The sequence below is a fragment of the Tursiops truncatus genome, chromosome 11 (genome assembly GCF_011762595.2).
Source record: "Tursiops truncatus isolate mTurTru1 chromosome 11, mTurTru1.mat.Y, whole genome shotgun sequence".
NCBI classification, from domain to species: Eukaryota; Metazoa; Chordata; class Mammalia; order Artiodactyla; family Delphinidae; genus Tursiops; species Tursiops truncatus.
The window spans coordinates 18,833,793-18,849,916 of record NC_047044.1 but is presented as its reverse complement, the minus strand read 5'-3'; the positions used below and the strand labels follow the sequence as shown (position 1 = coordinate 18,849,916).

Here is a 16,124-nt window from a genome sequence, read left to right as displayed (position 1 = left end):
AAAATCTGTTGACCTGACTTGGATTATCACAATGAGCCCCTGCGATGGGTTGGAAATCTGGGAATCTGATCATTCTTTCAGCACAAGTTTATCCAGATAATATATTTCTAAGGGCAGTGAGAGGACTATTTCATTCCAAGAGATATTTGAAACTACAAAATTGTGTAACCCTTAAAGTTTTTTTAAACATAATTAAAATTCTCACATCTGTTGAAGATTTGATGTTTAATAATGCATTCCTCTATTCATTCAATGAATATTTACTGAATATCTACCAGCCAGGCTTTTAATTAACATCTATTGCATCTTAAGGGTCTTCAAAATGTCTCCAAAAGCAGACTTGACAATCAACTGGAGAACGACACTGCACGTTGCAGGAGTTAGATGGGGAGTTCTACTCTCCACGGCAGCATTGATGATTACAATAAAGCATACAGAAATATTTTGATTTTACACTTTGAACTTTAATATTTATAACTATTTTAATAGGCTCCTGAATTAAAGAAAATCTCCACAGGCAAAATAACAAAGCAGTAATTAGAATCATAGTTCCCTGAAATAGAAAACGACCTTTGCAACAGGAATAAAGACGCAGACATAGAGAATGGACTTGAGGATATGGGGAAGGGGAAGGGGAAGCTGGGACGAAGTGAGAGAGTGGCATGGACACATATACACTACCAAATGTAAAATAGAGAGCTAGTGGGAAGCAGCCGCATAGCACAGGGAGATCAGCTCGGTGCTTGGTGACCACCTAGAGGGGTGGGATAGGGAGGGTGGGAGGGAGGCACCAGAGGGAGGGGATATGGGGATATAAGTATACGTATAGCTGATTCACTTTGTTATACAGCAGCAACTAGCACAACATTGTAAAGCAATTATACTCCAATAAAGGTGTTAATTCAATTCTGACAGACTTGTGTTTCACAACGAGTGATATATACTCCTTTAGGAATTCTCTAGAGCAAATAACAAAAGTATTTAGGAAGGCTGAATGAAGCAGGTCCTGAATTTTCATTAACTCTGATGAAATGTGACAGGTTATTGATTTTTAACTCAACTGAGAGTATGGGATTATCATCTCGAAATCAAAGATGACCCCAAAAGATCTACCATTATGCTTTGGGGTATGTATTAACATGCTGTCATTTCAGATTATTTTGATTTATTTGTTGACCCTCCATCTTGTTCTAGAAAGGATTCAAGGCTGTTATCTTGAATTAAGGTTTGCTTTTCAGACTTTTTCAGATGAAATGAAAGAAGTAGTTGGATTTCCATCAACAGATTCTCAAGTTGACAGATCAGGTTCAGTGCATGGCTTCACTTTAATTTCTGGAGGGCACTGCAAAGGATTCCAACTTCACCTACAAAGAAAAACAAAGGAGCCACTCATACCATGAACAAACACCCTTCAAGTGTCCACAGTGTGTAAAACGCTAGGGGATCAGTGGGGTGTGTGGCTATACTAGGTACCACCGCAACCTTCAAGGAGCTGGCGTCCTAGGATTTGGGCTGTTACAGGCGATTCCAAGTTGTAGGAGGCACTAGAGCTATTAATGTAATTAGTTTCCCTTTTCCATAGGCTGTTTCTCAGGGAAGGAGTTACTCGTTTTCTCCCCGGGAAATCACTAGCTGTTCTGTTTCTCTTTTACATGACCAACCACAGATGCTTGCAAGGAGCTAAGCCACAGAACCCAAGCCACACAAACCCGCTGTGTCGGAATCACCTGCGGTCTTATTACAAATACAAACTCCTGAGTCATATCACGCATTCAGTGAATTTAGTCTGGGGATATGACTCAGGACTATTAATTTCTAACTAGCTCTCCAAATGATTTCTAGCTCTCCAAGTGATTCTAAGGGACACGAGGTTTGAGAAGGCATGGTCCAAGCAGGTAAGTCAGCCTAGATTGCCAGACCACTGGACTAAGGAGGGTACGATGGAGTTGCTTCCATTCATGACACGTTCTCACATGCCAAGGGGCCACAGGGACATAGACTCTTCACAGAAGTGGAAGGGGCCTTGGAGACAAAACAGCTTCCCTCCTTCCTAGATCCTGAGGAAAGTGCAGAGCGGTGATGGGGCCTTATATTAGGTCACGTAGCTCTAAGGACCCTTCAGTTCCTAAATTTGTTGTTCTGTGATTTTAAAAATTTCCTTATAAACAATAGTCTATGGAGTTATTTTTGCTTCCTCGGGGGAAATGAGAGAGAGAGAGAAAACAGCTACGGCCTGACCCTTCTATCTCACACCCCAGCCTCCAGAGCCCTTGGCTGGCCTCTTTGGTGAGCAGATCTGTTCCAGCCGAGTGTCCAAACGGTGTCTATGGGGGAGAATCAGCCTTGGGCTTTTTCAAGATGGCTGATTGCAGGGGCCATACCTAAGGAGGAATGACTATAATGGGCTAGCTCTACGTCTTAGAAGTGGCCTCAGGCAACATAAGAGGGGTATGAGAGGGATACTTCAAGCCCACCTGCCCTTTTGGCCTTCGTTAGCATTGTTTGAGATAGAAACCTCCACTTGGCCTAGAGCTCCTCCCTTTAGGCTTGATCCTTTGGTGGTTTTAGCCATTTATTCAATAGCTCTTGAGTACCTAATATGATTTTTAGGAATAGGGCTAACTGCTAGGGGTTTGACAGCAAACCTGACACAGTTCTCTGCTCAGGTCTAGTTGGGGAGACAAGTAAACAATTACCAAATTATAAAAAAAATATAATGATAAATGCTCTGAGAGAGGGATCTGTGGGAATGCCAAGATGTAGGAGGGACACCCAAACCAGTCTTTTATCAGAAGAGATATCTATGAACGATTAAAAGATGAACTGGGGTTGGGACCGCTAAATGAGAGTGGTAGGGAGACTATTTTAAACAAGAACTGTATGGGCGAAGGCCAGGGCCCAGGGGAAAGCATGGTGGGTGTTGCTGGAGGGGAGTCTGAAGGCTAGAAAAAAATCGGGCGATGAACAAATAACACTGTGATTTTTTTAAGAGCAACTATGATAACATCCTCATTATCCAGGAAGAATAAAAGTCAATAGATGAGCTACTCTATGGTTGATAAAGTAGATAGAACCTATTCCTTAGGGGTTGGTATTCCAGGCAGAGCAAGATCCAGTGGACACTTAGAGAGAAAGGGGTAAAGATACAAAGGAGAAAGAAGGACGTGGCAGCGACAAGCCAGAGTGGAAAAGTGGTGTGATGGTAGGAGGTGGGGTGGAATCTAGGAAGGTCAAAGGAGAAAGGACACGCAAGGCAATGCTGGCCTTTTTGCCAAGTTTTTCTCTTGCAGTAAATCAGTGGCTTCCCTGGAGATGCTTTTCTTCTTAATTAAAGATTTAATACATCTCTTATCGTTCCTATGGTGAAGGTAAGAAGACACAATCCTCTAGTTATGGGAGAATGGCCTCAAAGGGTGTAAATTACTTACTATTGATGGAGTCAGCCAAAATCGTAAGTTGCTGGGTATTGTCCAAGACCTCAATCCTCTGGGCGTATGGGTCATAACGAACTGAGAAGGGCCGTGGGATTATAGCAGCAAAGTTCCTGAAACCAAACCCATAGATCTAAGTGAAGGGTACCATCTGGGGAAAAATAATTTTAAAAGGTTTTTCCATTGCATTTCACTTGGCTCTTGGTAGCACTGAAACCTCACTAGAACAGGGGCTTTAGAACCAGGCTGAGAAGTGAAATGGAACTTTAGTGAGGTCCTCTTGGGAAGCCAGCGCATTTGTGGGCTAGCATTTTGCCTTTGCTCACCTAAGCCCAGTGCGTTGAAAGCTGACATGCCCAGCTTCACAGGATCCCAGAGGCCTATACGACTCACACTTATTACCCATCACTGATAAGGTATAAAACAAGTGGTAAAAAATGGCATCATGGTTGCCCTGTGCTGGTAGACCCTCTGCCTGGCCTGCCTCCTGCTGGGAGCAGAGTGGCTCAAGCAGGTTGATGGCAGGGCCATCATCGCGGAGGCCTGAGAGTCTTAGAGTCCTGGTACCACTCCATCAGCCTCTTGCTGAGCTGGCTCTGAGACTGGCACATTCGCTAATTCCTTACTGAGGGCCTACTATGTGTCAGGCGCTGTGCTAGGGTCAGGGAAACAGCAGGAAACAGAAAGGACCAAAATCCCTACCCTCGTGGACCTTAAATCATACAAGAGTTTAGACATTAATAAGTGCTAAGGAGGGGGCTTCCCAGGTGGCGCAGTGGTTGAGAGTCCGCCTGCCGATGCAGGGGACACAGGTTCGTGCCCCGGTCCAGGAAGATCCCACATGCCGCGGAGCGGCTGCGCCCGTGAGCCATGGCCGCTGAGCCTGCGTGTCCGGAACCTGTGCTCCGCAACGGGAGAGGCCACAGCGGTGAGAGGCCCGCGTACCGCCAAAAAAAAAAAAAAAAAAAAAAAAAAAAGTGCTAAGGAGAAAAATAAATCACAGAAGGGGATAAGGAGTGCTGGCGGGAAAGGGCTGGTCGTGACTGTAAATAAGCTGGTTAGAGAAAGACACACAGAGAAGGTTAAATGCCGGTGAAGATTGGAAGGAGGGGAGGGGGCGAGTTATGCAAGTATCTAGGAGAATGAAGCAACAGGGACTTCCCCAGGTTAGAAGCCTTCTAGCGCTGCTCGGTGTGGGTACCTCTGTGGCCGCCCTGTACATAGGAGAGTTCAGGTGTGGACTGGGGGTCGGCAATGAGCAAGGATCGGCTGGCAGGCTTGTCTGCAGGGCTCGGCACAGTTCAGCCAATAGGCTATGAAATAGGGTCCCGTGAAGGAAAGAGCTTCTCTCAACAGAGAGTGGAAAGACACAAAGGTGGGGAGGCTGGGGGATAACGTGGTCTGATGCATGCCCTTGCTGTAGTCATTGGAGTCCACTCTCCAAGCCACCCACAGATCAGGGGCAACAGGACAAATCAGGAGGGTCCCAAGAGCCGTTGACCCACCTTGGTCGTCACCTCACCTCACTTTCTCCTTGGCATCATTAAAGCTCTCAGCCACGTAATACAGGGGCTGGAACTCTGTGATTGTGTACTGCTGGAGAGCGGTCTTCTCCAGTTCCAGAGGAAGGAGCTTCGGCTTGCCTGACAAGCAATACTGCAGGTCCCAGATGGAAAGTTCTCATGGTTAAATCAGGGCTGGTGGTCCCTGCCGCATCCCAGAGGCCATTGGTGCACCCCCTCCCATCTCATCCTGATTCCTTCCACACCCCAGCCCACATGCAGTCAACTGAATTATTAGGCATATACTAGATAACCTTTATAGCTCATCTAAAGCCAGCAGTCAAGATAGAAAGGAGTATTTTACCCCAACCATTTTCAAGTAAGGTGATCAATAGACAACGTGGGGGCCAACCACATTTTCCGGCATGTGTTTGCATATATCCCAATGTACAGGTCAACCTTGGGCTCAGGAGGCCCCTCTGCACTGGAGACCTGTGTACTACCTCTAACACCCACAGTCGTGACCAAATCATAGCCGCTAAGAGATCAATCACTTGAGGAGAAGCCCCCAGGTTGAATTTCAAAGTGAATACAAATGGGTTTCAACAGCGCAAAGAGAAAAAGGGTGGTCTGCTGCACCCACCACTTTCAGATCCATCCTTGGTTTCTGTTAGGGTCATACCTGTAATTCACCAAAGGACGACAGGAGCCCAGCACCATATGCCTTTATGGAGTCTCCTTCCTTGCAGAGCCCAAACTCCACAGTAAACCAGTAAATCTGAAATGGAACGTCAAGTTGAGAGCATACCTCGAGGAAGGGAAAGGCAGCAGATGACCCAGGGCCAAGGACAGGACTGCCCAGGTGGGAGTTTGCGCAGGTCTGTTCTCTGAATCAGCATGACCTGGGCTCATGGTTTTGTGTCTGTCCTATGTCTTACCCTATCCAGTCACCTGTTGAATCAAGAGTTGGCTGAATGCAAGATGGGATGGGATGCAGTGGAGGAGTACTGAGGAAGCCCCCAGAAGATACTCCCAGCAAGCAACTCTCTCTGTGACAGGAACTCCTCCGCCCCTTTTGCCTTCTCCATGGCATCAACTAGAGTGAGATGCTCCCCTAAGTTGGTTGGAGTTACCAGACAATCCCGTCAGGCTCCGCGGGGGAGGTAGGGGATTGGGTCGTGATAGAATCAGTGAGGGGGCATCTTATCATCTGTGTGGCTGAACCACACTGACTCCATCCTGTCAGCTCCATCTAAGCCTGCGGTCCTAACCCCTCCCCTTTCTGCAAGACAGAGCTTTAGCCTATTCACAAGGAATGCACCAGACAAGTTCTCGTCTACTTTTACCCTTGCCTGATATAAAAACTTCACCTGATATGAAAAATTTTGCTGATGCAGACGGTTAATGGCCCACAAGGAATAATGTGAGGGGATGAAGGGGATGAAGAAACCCTGGCTCCTGACGGAGCGGACATGCTTCTCCCTTAGTAGTCAGATTCTATCTTTAGTTATGGTCCCTTTAAATCCCCCTGTACCCTTCTCGTGGCGCAGAGTGAGGCTGCAAATGCCTTTGGGCTGTTGTCCTCCTGGCCCTGCCTATGTGTAAGTTACCCACAATAAACTTCATCATTGCATTTTATGGAGTTTCCTCCTTCCTTTTTTGGCCTCAAAGTTCCTTCTCAGTTCGGACGTTATTATTTAATATCCCCACCATCCAACAATCTGTGTTAAAACCCTGTCAGTCACTGCACTTATCCTCCCCCAAAACCAAATCCTTTTCTTTCAATAGCTCCCAGTGCAACGTGCCCTAGATAAATGGCCTGGGCAATAAGGTCCTGGAAGTCTGCCATCACCCTACTGAATAGGGCCAAGAGAAAGCCAAGGCCCAGTTAGTGCTAGAGATTGTCACAGTCTTGGAGAATTAGCTGTGGGTTTCTAGTTAAGTCCGTTGATTGCACTAGAGAATGCTAAACCTGTGAAGGCTGTCAGAACTTAGTCTGACCTCCGCACATACAGATGAGAAGTCTTTAGCCCAGAGAGGTCAAGCTACATGCATACAGTGGCACAGCATCTCAAGGGCAGAGCAAGGAGCCCAAGACTGTTTCCAGCTCAGTATATCAATAATAAGATTTTTTTTTTGAGAAGCTATGTTGGTAATGAGTACTTTTATCATTGTTACAGCAAGTAGCATGATGCTCTGCATTTGAGTTTCTTTTTTTCTTACAAGTGAGAGATTCTATCAAGCTCTGCAGTTTTCTTTGAAAGTTGCTTTTTGTATCGCTACAGCATCTGGCATTTAAAAACTCACATTCACACAAGTTTAACTCTTCAGACCCTCAAGATGATCATGATATACTTTTGAGATGGGCAGAATATAAACGATTGTGTCTATTTTTAGAGATGAGGAAGCAAAAGCCACTTGCCCAGGGTCTCAGAGCAGCTGGTCAGTGAGAAAGGATCAGAGTTTTGGGCCTTCTGATAAACTGAATTCGTAAACTTCTAAACTGATACATCTTCATGATATATTTGCATTCATCTGCGGTCCCTAATTCCATTATAAAGTTTTATTTCTCATCTTCCCAGCTGAACACATTATAAGAAATGTGGCTTAGAGGCTGGGGAGGGATGCCCGCAAGTTGGAAAGGGGTCTGTAGGAAGGAAAGGCCTGCTGTGCAGAGTCACTGCCTCCATGGCTTCAGTGGATGAGCCGTCAGATCCACTGGGGAAGGAAGTGTTCAGTTAGAAGGGGAAAGCCCACCCCCTTTTCTACCTGGTGTCTGAGAAAGGAAAGATCTTAACGCTGGCTCCAGTGTAAAGGCAGAGAGTAAATATTCCCTCTTCAAAGCTGTGAATCCAGCTTCCCACCCACTTAAGGGGGTTCTCAAGGACTATCATTATAGCCTGTTGGTGTTTTCAAGACACTGTTTAAAATTAAATGTCTGCATACAGTTGATTTCACAATCGAACCATTAAGAAGTCAAAATGTGAAATGTCACTCGTGCAAACGTAACCCAGGGCATTCTGATTTTTTTCCGCAAATGACCTGGCTTTCAGGGAAGGAGCAAAGCTTCAAAGACCTGGGGCCCTGACACCATCCACCAGGAAGAGAGAGAACTTACTGTTGCGAGTTTCTCAATGTACTCGTCGGGGGCACCCAGAGAGGCGAGGCCGATTTCCTGTAATTGTGGAGAAACAAAGTCACTGGCATGGCTGGGGTCTGCCTATCTTCAACCTCTACCCTCGGGTCCGACCTCGTACTTGACCACAGGAAAGGGATGGGTGGCTAGACGCCTTCAGAAGGGCCCAGATAGACTCTCATTGTTCTGTCAAATCTTCCTTGACCACATTTCATAAAATCACAGATCTCTAGAATGGGGGAAGCCTTTATCCATCACTTGGTCCTTTGTATTCACCTTGCAAAAGAGAAAACAGAGGCACAGAGAAGGGAGACGACCTGCTCAAGGTCAGGCGATAGGTGGCATCTGAAGTTTCATGTCCTGATTATTCTTCCATAGTTCAAGCGGAACATTCCTGGAGCACTAGATGAGACTTAATCATGTACCCTGAAGACACCACAGGAGACTTGCAGAGAAGTACTAGACATCTGTCTAGGTATATACATAGCTGGAGAGTCTGAGATGTCATGGACCACCTCTCATCACAGCTCCAAATCCAGGATCCCCTAGTGGTCTCTGTCTCTTTCACAGCATTTGCTCCAGCCTACCTTGTATCAGGCATACCGTATATATACAAATATATATGTTTCTTTCCTACTATATGCATTTATTCATTCCAAAAATATTTATCAAATGCCTCCTATGTGGCAGGCAGTGTACCAAACGGTAAAGATCCTTGACCTTGTAAATAGTGTCTAAGTGGATAGCGAAAGACAGAAATAATAAGCATATACATAGGTATGTTACAAGGTGGTAAGTTCTTTGGAAAGAAGAAACAAAAGGAGGAAGGGACAAGGGGGGACCCGGAGTACCAGGAAAGCGGGGGTGGGGTGGGGAGGCTGGGATTTTAAATAAGCTTCCAGGGTAAGCATCATTGGGAAGGCGATACCTGAGCAAAGACTTGATGGAAGAGAGGTTGTTGGCATTGCTGATATTTGAGGGAAGAGAATTGTGCAGGCCAAGTGTACAGCCCGTGGAAAAGCTCGTGAAGGAGGCGCGATGTCGGTTGGTTCAAACAATGGGGAAGGACCACTGTGGCTAGAGCAGAGTAAGGGGTAGGGGTGGCAGGTGACAGCAAAGAGGGATCTGCAGCTCAATCGTGTAGGAATTCCTTGGCCGTTTTAGGGCTTAGGATTCTCCTCTCTACAACATGGGGAGCCAAGGCAGGGTTTTGAACAGAAGGGTGGCAAGATCTGATTTGTGCCGTCAAAGTTTCACTCTGACTGCTGTGTGAGAGTTGACTGTAGGGGGTCAAGTGTAGAGGCATAAAGACCAGTTAGGAGGCTACTGCAGTCACCAGCATGAGAAGCGATAGGGCTGAGATGAAATTGGTAGCAGTGGACGTGATGGGCAATGGTCAGATTCTACATATTTTGGAGGTCAGACACAGAATTTTATGCAAGATTGATTGTGGGGTATGTCCGAGAGGAGTCAATAATGCTTTAGGTTTGAGCGACTGGAAGGATGGAGTTGCCATGAACTAATACAGGAAGAGCTGTGGGTGGAGAAGGTTTGAGTGGTAAGATCAGGAATTGCATTTTGGACAGGATGAATAGAGATGTCCATCGGACATCCAAGCAGAGATATTGAGTAGATGGCTGGATGTGTAAGTCTCAGTTTGGGGACTGAAGTCTGGGCTAGATATATAAATGTGTTCATCATCAGAGTGGAGATGGTACTTAAAGCCATGAGATTGGATGGTACTTAAAGCAGACAGAGAGAAGGACCAAGGACCGGGCCCCCTTGGATGCAAGAGGGTACGTGGTCTTCATCTCTGTATCCCTCCCTGGTCAAGCCCATTACATGCAAAAAAATGCTGTCTGATTTAGAGTGAATCAAATTCAGACACTGACTTAGCCTGGCTCCATTCTCCTGCCCCTTCCCCATCTGTGTTCCATCCACCCAGCTCAGACATGCCACGGTCCTGAATCGAACAGAAGTCATAGACAAATGCAAGGTTGAGAGAGTGCCCTGTTCTCATAGTCACCATTCTTCGTGAGCCCAGATCTTGTCTAATACAAGGGGCCCAAAGTGCTTCATCCCCACTCCATCCTGCACTCCAGTGTCCTGCTTTTAGATCAAAAAGGAATATGCTCGGGGAACTCAAAAGGACTCCCTGCCTTGGAACAGTCCAGGTCAAAGTTGGAACCGTGAACACTGACGACCCAGTAGCTTCTGTCTGCTGACTCAGGTAATTGTCCTGTCATCTGTGGGGAGTCCCCAAAATGGAACCGGCTTGGGGAGAATGGCCACTTGGCCTCTGATTGGGCAGAATAACCTCTGGTGATGAGAATTAAAAGTTCCTATTCCCCGAGGAAAAAACTGATCTTCCTTTGGCCATGTTAACAAATCCTGGTTTGAAAGCTATCCCAAGCAATCAATGACATCTTAGCAGCAGGAACCGCACTTCTGAAAGTCAGCTGGTCGGCGAATAGCCTCAGTCCCGTGGTGACGCTTCCATGGTTAAAGTTCACCTAATTTCTAAACACTCCCACTTCTAAAAGTCCAACGATCTCTGAACTTCACAATCCCCCCAAACCCACATAAAAGCAATCATTGTCTTTGTTTCCAGAGGCTGTGTCTAACAAGCGCAGTTTTCCCTTGGTTAGCAAGCAGTTAATTCTGCTGTTCGTTAGTTTGTTTCAGCTACTCAGTGGCAGCCTCTTCATTCAAGAGTGCAAATAGGGCTTCCCTGGTGGCGCAGTGGTTGAGAGTCCGCCTGCCGATGCAGGGGACACGGGTTCTTGCCCCGGTCTGGGAGGATCCCACATGCCGCGGAGCGGCTGCGCCCATGAGCCATGGCCGCTGAGTGTGCGCGCCCGGAGCCTGTGCTCCGCAACAGGAGAGGCCACAGCAGTGAGAGGCCCGTTTACCGCAAAAAAAAAAAAAAGAGTGCAAATAGTTCTTTCTTTCTGCTGAGGGGAAATGCTTGTGCAATTCACACACACGTGGCCCAGCCCTTGCTCATGGGTCCTTCCATTTGATCCTTATTCTTCCTTGTGAGGAAGAAAACTGTCAGGGAGGGCTTTTATTGGTCCACGTCTCTGTGACCCAGGCACAGGGTGGGCTGGCAACGTGCCCCCCAGCAGCACCGTTCAACTCTCCCGTGATCGCAGTTACCCAGTCATGGTTTGGGGCCGCCTCTCGGTGCCAGGAGAGACTTACTAGGATCCTTTCACTCATCCAAAACGCATTTTCGGGCCTGCTCACCACTGCGCTAGATGAATCAAAGCCTAGCCTGCTGCTTTGATGATGGAGACGAGGCCACTGGCTCTTTATTTTTTGTCAGCTATGAGTCAGGCTACTGGCATTGGATTCTTGTCAAATGCCATCTTACTTAATGAAAGCATATACAAAACTGACTGCCTGACAGGGTAGAAAGCGGCAAAGGCCCTAAAGAGGACGGGAAAAAAATGCCCGGAGAACTTGGAAGATGGTAAGGTTACTTCTGCATAGGGATCAGGGAGGTTGTCACGGATGAAAAGGCTCTTAAACTACACCTGGTAGGACAAGTGAGATTAGCTAAGTCAATAACACACAATTCAGAGGATGACCGAGTCGCCAATTCCATGCTGTGGTCCCTGGGATTGGCAATTGGCCAGCTCCATGGGACCACATACCCATCTGTGATGGGATCACAGAACTGTACTTGGTTTCTACCCTTGCAGAGGACATGAAGGCCCCTGCATGGATTCAATTTATCTTGAGCAGTCCAGGTCTCACCCCTGTGAGTAGAAGGCTAGAGAGATCAGTTCCTCACCTGCGAAAACTGGGCAAAGCTGCGATCTGAAAACAAGGGTACATGTCCCAACAGCTCATGGCAGATGTCACTGAAAAACAGAAAGCACAGAGCTTGGAGGGGAGGAGGATTATAAGCCATAACAGACTCAGTCTTTCTATGTGAGGAATGGGTGGAAGAAAGGAAGCAACTCATTCAGTCTTACAAACTCATTCCTAAGAATAAGTGGTGTGTAAAGCTTGCTATCAGTTGAGACAAGGTACAAGAGAAAAGGGAGAAGGGGAAAGAAAAGTAAGGGACAGGGCAGGGCACGGCAGCCAGGGGGTCTTCAGTGTACGCCCAGTGGGATGCAGAACAAAAGAGGCAATATTCCTGTGAGCATCCTCCCATACGCCTGCGCGAGCTGTGGACAAACACTTCCCATCCCAAGTCTTCTCGTCGGTATTGACATCCCTGGGCAGATACAATATGCTCAGTTAGTTATTCCTCATGGGAACTAAATAATAATAGTAATAAAAATAATAGAGTCCTCTCTTATTCTGGAGAGGGCAGCCGTTGGTCAGAGAAGAAAACTTAACATTTATTTAACACTTTCGGCACCAGGTTTATTAGGAACAGGTCTTTTCTGGTTTATAGTAATGAACTTTGCAGGCTGGGAAAGATCATTTGGGGCATCCTGCTGACTTTTCATATCAATTGCTTAACTTCTATTTGACTAAGAAGATGGCTCAAAGCATGGTGGCCAGTCATTCACTACCTCCAGCCAAGACACAATCTAGGCAAAGAGAGACTAGAATCATCTAGGTGTGATTCAGGAATGAGGAGGTGTTGAGACAGCCTGGCCGTCACTTGTTCCTGTTCCCCTTGGGCACTCCACAGCTCTGACTTCTACCGTGTCTTTGGAATTTGAATGTGAGCTCTCATTCTCTCATTCAGAGGAGATCTGAACCTTTGAGTCACAAGATACCTAAATCTCCAATCAGTACAATCTATTCGGACAGAGAAAATCCCCAGAAGAGATGAGTTTCCCTTGTCGTACTGTCGTCATCCAGGCAACTGGTCCCATGGACTAGCCCACAGTGTACCTGGAGCGGGGAGAGATGGCACTCACTGTGGCTGGCCACCGATAGCAGAAGGACGATACTCACGGTTCAGGCGTATACATGGGCTTGGACCCATGTCTGATGTACTGAGTGCAGTGGAAGACTCGAAAGGCCAGGCCACCCAAGAAATCCCGAGAGGAAAGCAGGCCAGCCACAGGTCGGAGGCGGAAGCCAGTACAAGCTGGGAAGCAAAGGAGAAAGAAAACTGAAAGCCCATCACAGGGACCCAAAAGGGCCTGAAGACCTTTAGGGAGGGAACCAGTACACTCAGCCGTCCAGGAGCATGGGTGTCGATGCCAAGCAGACTTGGCTTCAAATCTATGCCCCAGTACTTTCTAGCTGGGTGATTTGAGTCAAGGAGTTTCACTTCTCTGAGCCTCAGTTTTCTCATCTGCAAAATGGGGGTAGATACTTCTTAGGGTTAGTCTGAGAATCAGAAGAGCTAATAAATATAAAATACTTAGAGCTTAGCACATTGGAAACATCCAATAAATTTAGCTTTCATTATTGTTTGTTAGGGTGGAATGCTTATTCCCTACTTCTCATGTTTCCGGAGTGGGGAATTCCCACTCTACTTCCCAAGACGGAAGAATATGAAAGGAACACTTCTAGCTTTTCTATATGTGCTTCACACAGGACACCCCATGAGGAACAGTGACTTCTCTGATTGAAGAATTTGAGAGGAGGAAATGAATATTCTCAATGTAACCCTCTCTGCCCTTTCTCTCTTCACGATCCACACAGGAGCTCATTCTGGTCTGCTCTTGGCCAGGCAATGGACTACACACTGCACCAATGAATTGGCGAGTAAGTTTACCTAATCCAGGGGTGAAATATTAGGAAATCCATTTTGCCTGCACCTCTATACCACATTCTCTAAGTAGCTTCTATCAGTAATACAGCTGACATTTTGATCACCCATCTCTCTGGTTCCTATATCTGTCTCTCAATTTGTTCCAAACCTGGAAGGAGAATAGTAATGACAGTGATCATGGTAATAATAGCTAACACCATATAATACCTACCACATGTCAGACACAGTTCTAAGCACTTTAGATATACGAATTAATCCTCATCCTTACTCTAGGAGGTAGATGCTTTTATTATCTCCACTTTCTAGATGGGGAAGCTGAGGCATACAGAGGTTAAGGCTCCTGCCCAAGGTCACAGCTACCGGCAGTCCGGCTTCAGAGTCTGTTTCCTTAATTGCTACTCTATACCTCCCCAGCTGCTAGTATTACTGCTGTATTCTTGTTATTGGCCATAGCAACGTGTGTAATTAGTCAAAGAACGTCTTTAAGACCCCTTTGTCCCTCCGATTACATGCCTTAGACCCTCAGGCTGAAGTTCATTCTGCTTGGGCCCCCGCTCCTCTCTTTATCTGAGAAGTAAAGACTCTAAATGGAAGGGATTCAAAAGGTCCTCTAGCCGCCCCCTCTCCCAATCTATCCTAGTTACCACTTCCCTCCCTGCCACGTAGCTTCCCTGGCTTTTTGCCCCAGAGCTGGCCATAGCATCTCTGCATAGTTCAGAGGCACAGAAAACTCTTTCTATAACCCTGTGATCTGTATCCCCACTTTCCCTCATTTTACCTGGCACGTAATAGGCATTTAATATGTTTTGTCTGTTTATTTTCATTTTGCTGAGTCAACACCACCTGGCAGAAAGGAGAACACTTATCTCCCCTGGAAATGATGGGCAGGTCAACCCGATCACGAATTTACCCACTGAGTTACTCAGATTCCAACGAAGCCCAAATTCAATGAGCACCTGCCGTAACACTAGGTAACACTATGCTTTCACATTCAATATCTTATTTCATTCTCACAATTTGCCTAGGAGAAAGGCTAAAAGGCTGACAGTCTCCATTTGACAGATGACTAAACTGAGGTAGTTTCTCCCAACTAGAGAGGATCAAAGCAAGATTCCAGATACCAGATGCATAGACTTAGAGCTCAGGTATCTCAGCACAAATCTCATTTTCTTACACAAACGCACACTGCAGCCAGCTCATAAAGTAGCAGGAGCTGCAGGAAGAACCCGGACGAGGCACCTTGGGCTTTGAGTGTTAAAAAATCCTTTCAGAGGGCTTCCCTGGTGGCGCAGTGGTTGAGAGTCCGCCTGCCGATGCAGGGGACACGGGTTCATGCCCCGGTCCGGGAAGATCCCACGTGCTGCAGAGCGGCTGGGCCCGTGAGCCATGGCCGCTGAGCCTGCGCATCCGGAGCCTGTGCAATCCCGGTTTTCCTGGGACAAGCAACCTGCCTGCATCAGCATGAACACACTCACCCCCATTTACTTTTCTTCCCCTCCCCATCCGCCCCACACCGACCTTTTGACCCTGATGTGGACTTACTCTGCAGAAACTGAGAAACCTCTTCGAGCTGGGGGATGTTATCTTCGCGGAAGCCACAGTACTTTTCCAGAAGTGGGAAAATGTGGTTGTGCTCGTAGCAAGCATGGGTTTTGTACAAGGACTTCAGGGTCCTGAACACTATCCCCCATGTTTTCTTTTCTTCCTCCGTGTATTCCACTCGAGGGATGGGCTGCCCACTAGGATACAGACATGAAATATTTGTCTGCTGCAGGGCAGGTGCAAGAGTAGAGGATGAAGGAGCCGTAGCAGAGGGAGACGGGTTCAGAGTCTGTGAGCTGCCGCCCCCGACCACAGCGGATTTCATATTTCATAAGTGATTTGAAAGAGGAAAATTCCATTTCTTGATATAGCAAACATTCATGTGACTTGGTTAAGCAAGGATACAAGCTCTCACCTCATCCACTGCACCAAGGATTTCCTCTCACTTTGGGAAACCACTTGGCTTTTCTGCTCTCCTATCTCATATTCTTTACCCAGTATGGAAATTCACTTACCTTCGGGAGCCTGTAATATAAATGTGTGAAGTAGCAGGTATAGATAATAGGAGGGCGGAGGCTGAGTCAAGTGAAGAATACATCCTCTTTCTAAACAAAGGCATCCAAGTTCAAGCAATTCTACCTGTTGGCTAAAGTGGATTTAATATGTGTACCATGAGTTTGAGATCCCTTGTTTAATGGGCATGTACTTGCTGGATTTGATATTTCTGCCCCTAGGAAGTTATAAAGGTACTTGAATGCATGTTAGGTGCAAATCTGCTTACCTAGCATCTTCCGCTATGACATAACAAAAATACGGGG

General features: G+C 46.7%; 1 protein-coding gene across 1 annotated transcript in view; it reads right to left on the bottom strand.

The window, feature by feature from the left end:
• Positions 1–252: 252 nt before the first annotated feature.
• The window catches only part of PAH (phenylalanine hydroxylase), a 71,999-nt gene continuing 56,127 nt past the window's right edge, over positions 253–16,124 (bottom strand). The window contains exons 6-13 of the mRNA XM_019952115.2: positions 15,307–15,503; positions 12,996–13,131; positions 11,869–11,938; positions 8,052–8,108; positions 5,616–5,711; positions 4,954–5,087; positions 3,429–3,544; positions 253–1,364 (exon numbers count right to left, since the gene is read on the bottom strand). Coding sequence (XP_019807674.1) covers positions 1,321–1,364; positions 3,429–3,544; positions 4,954–5,087; positions 5,616–5,711; positions 8,052–8,108; positions 11,869–11,938; positions 12,996–13,131; positions 15,307–15,503 — 850 coding nt within the window. The 3' untranslated portion in view covers positions 253–1,320. The remainder of the gene's footprint in view (positions 1,365–3,428; positions 3,545–4,953; positions 5,088–5,615; positions 5,712–8,051; positions 8,109–11,868; positions 11,939–12,995; positions 13,132–15,306; positions 15,504–16,124) is intronic.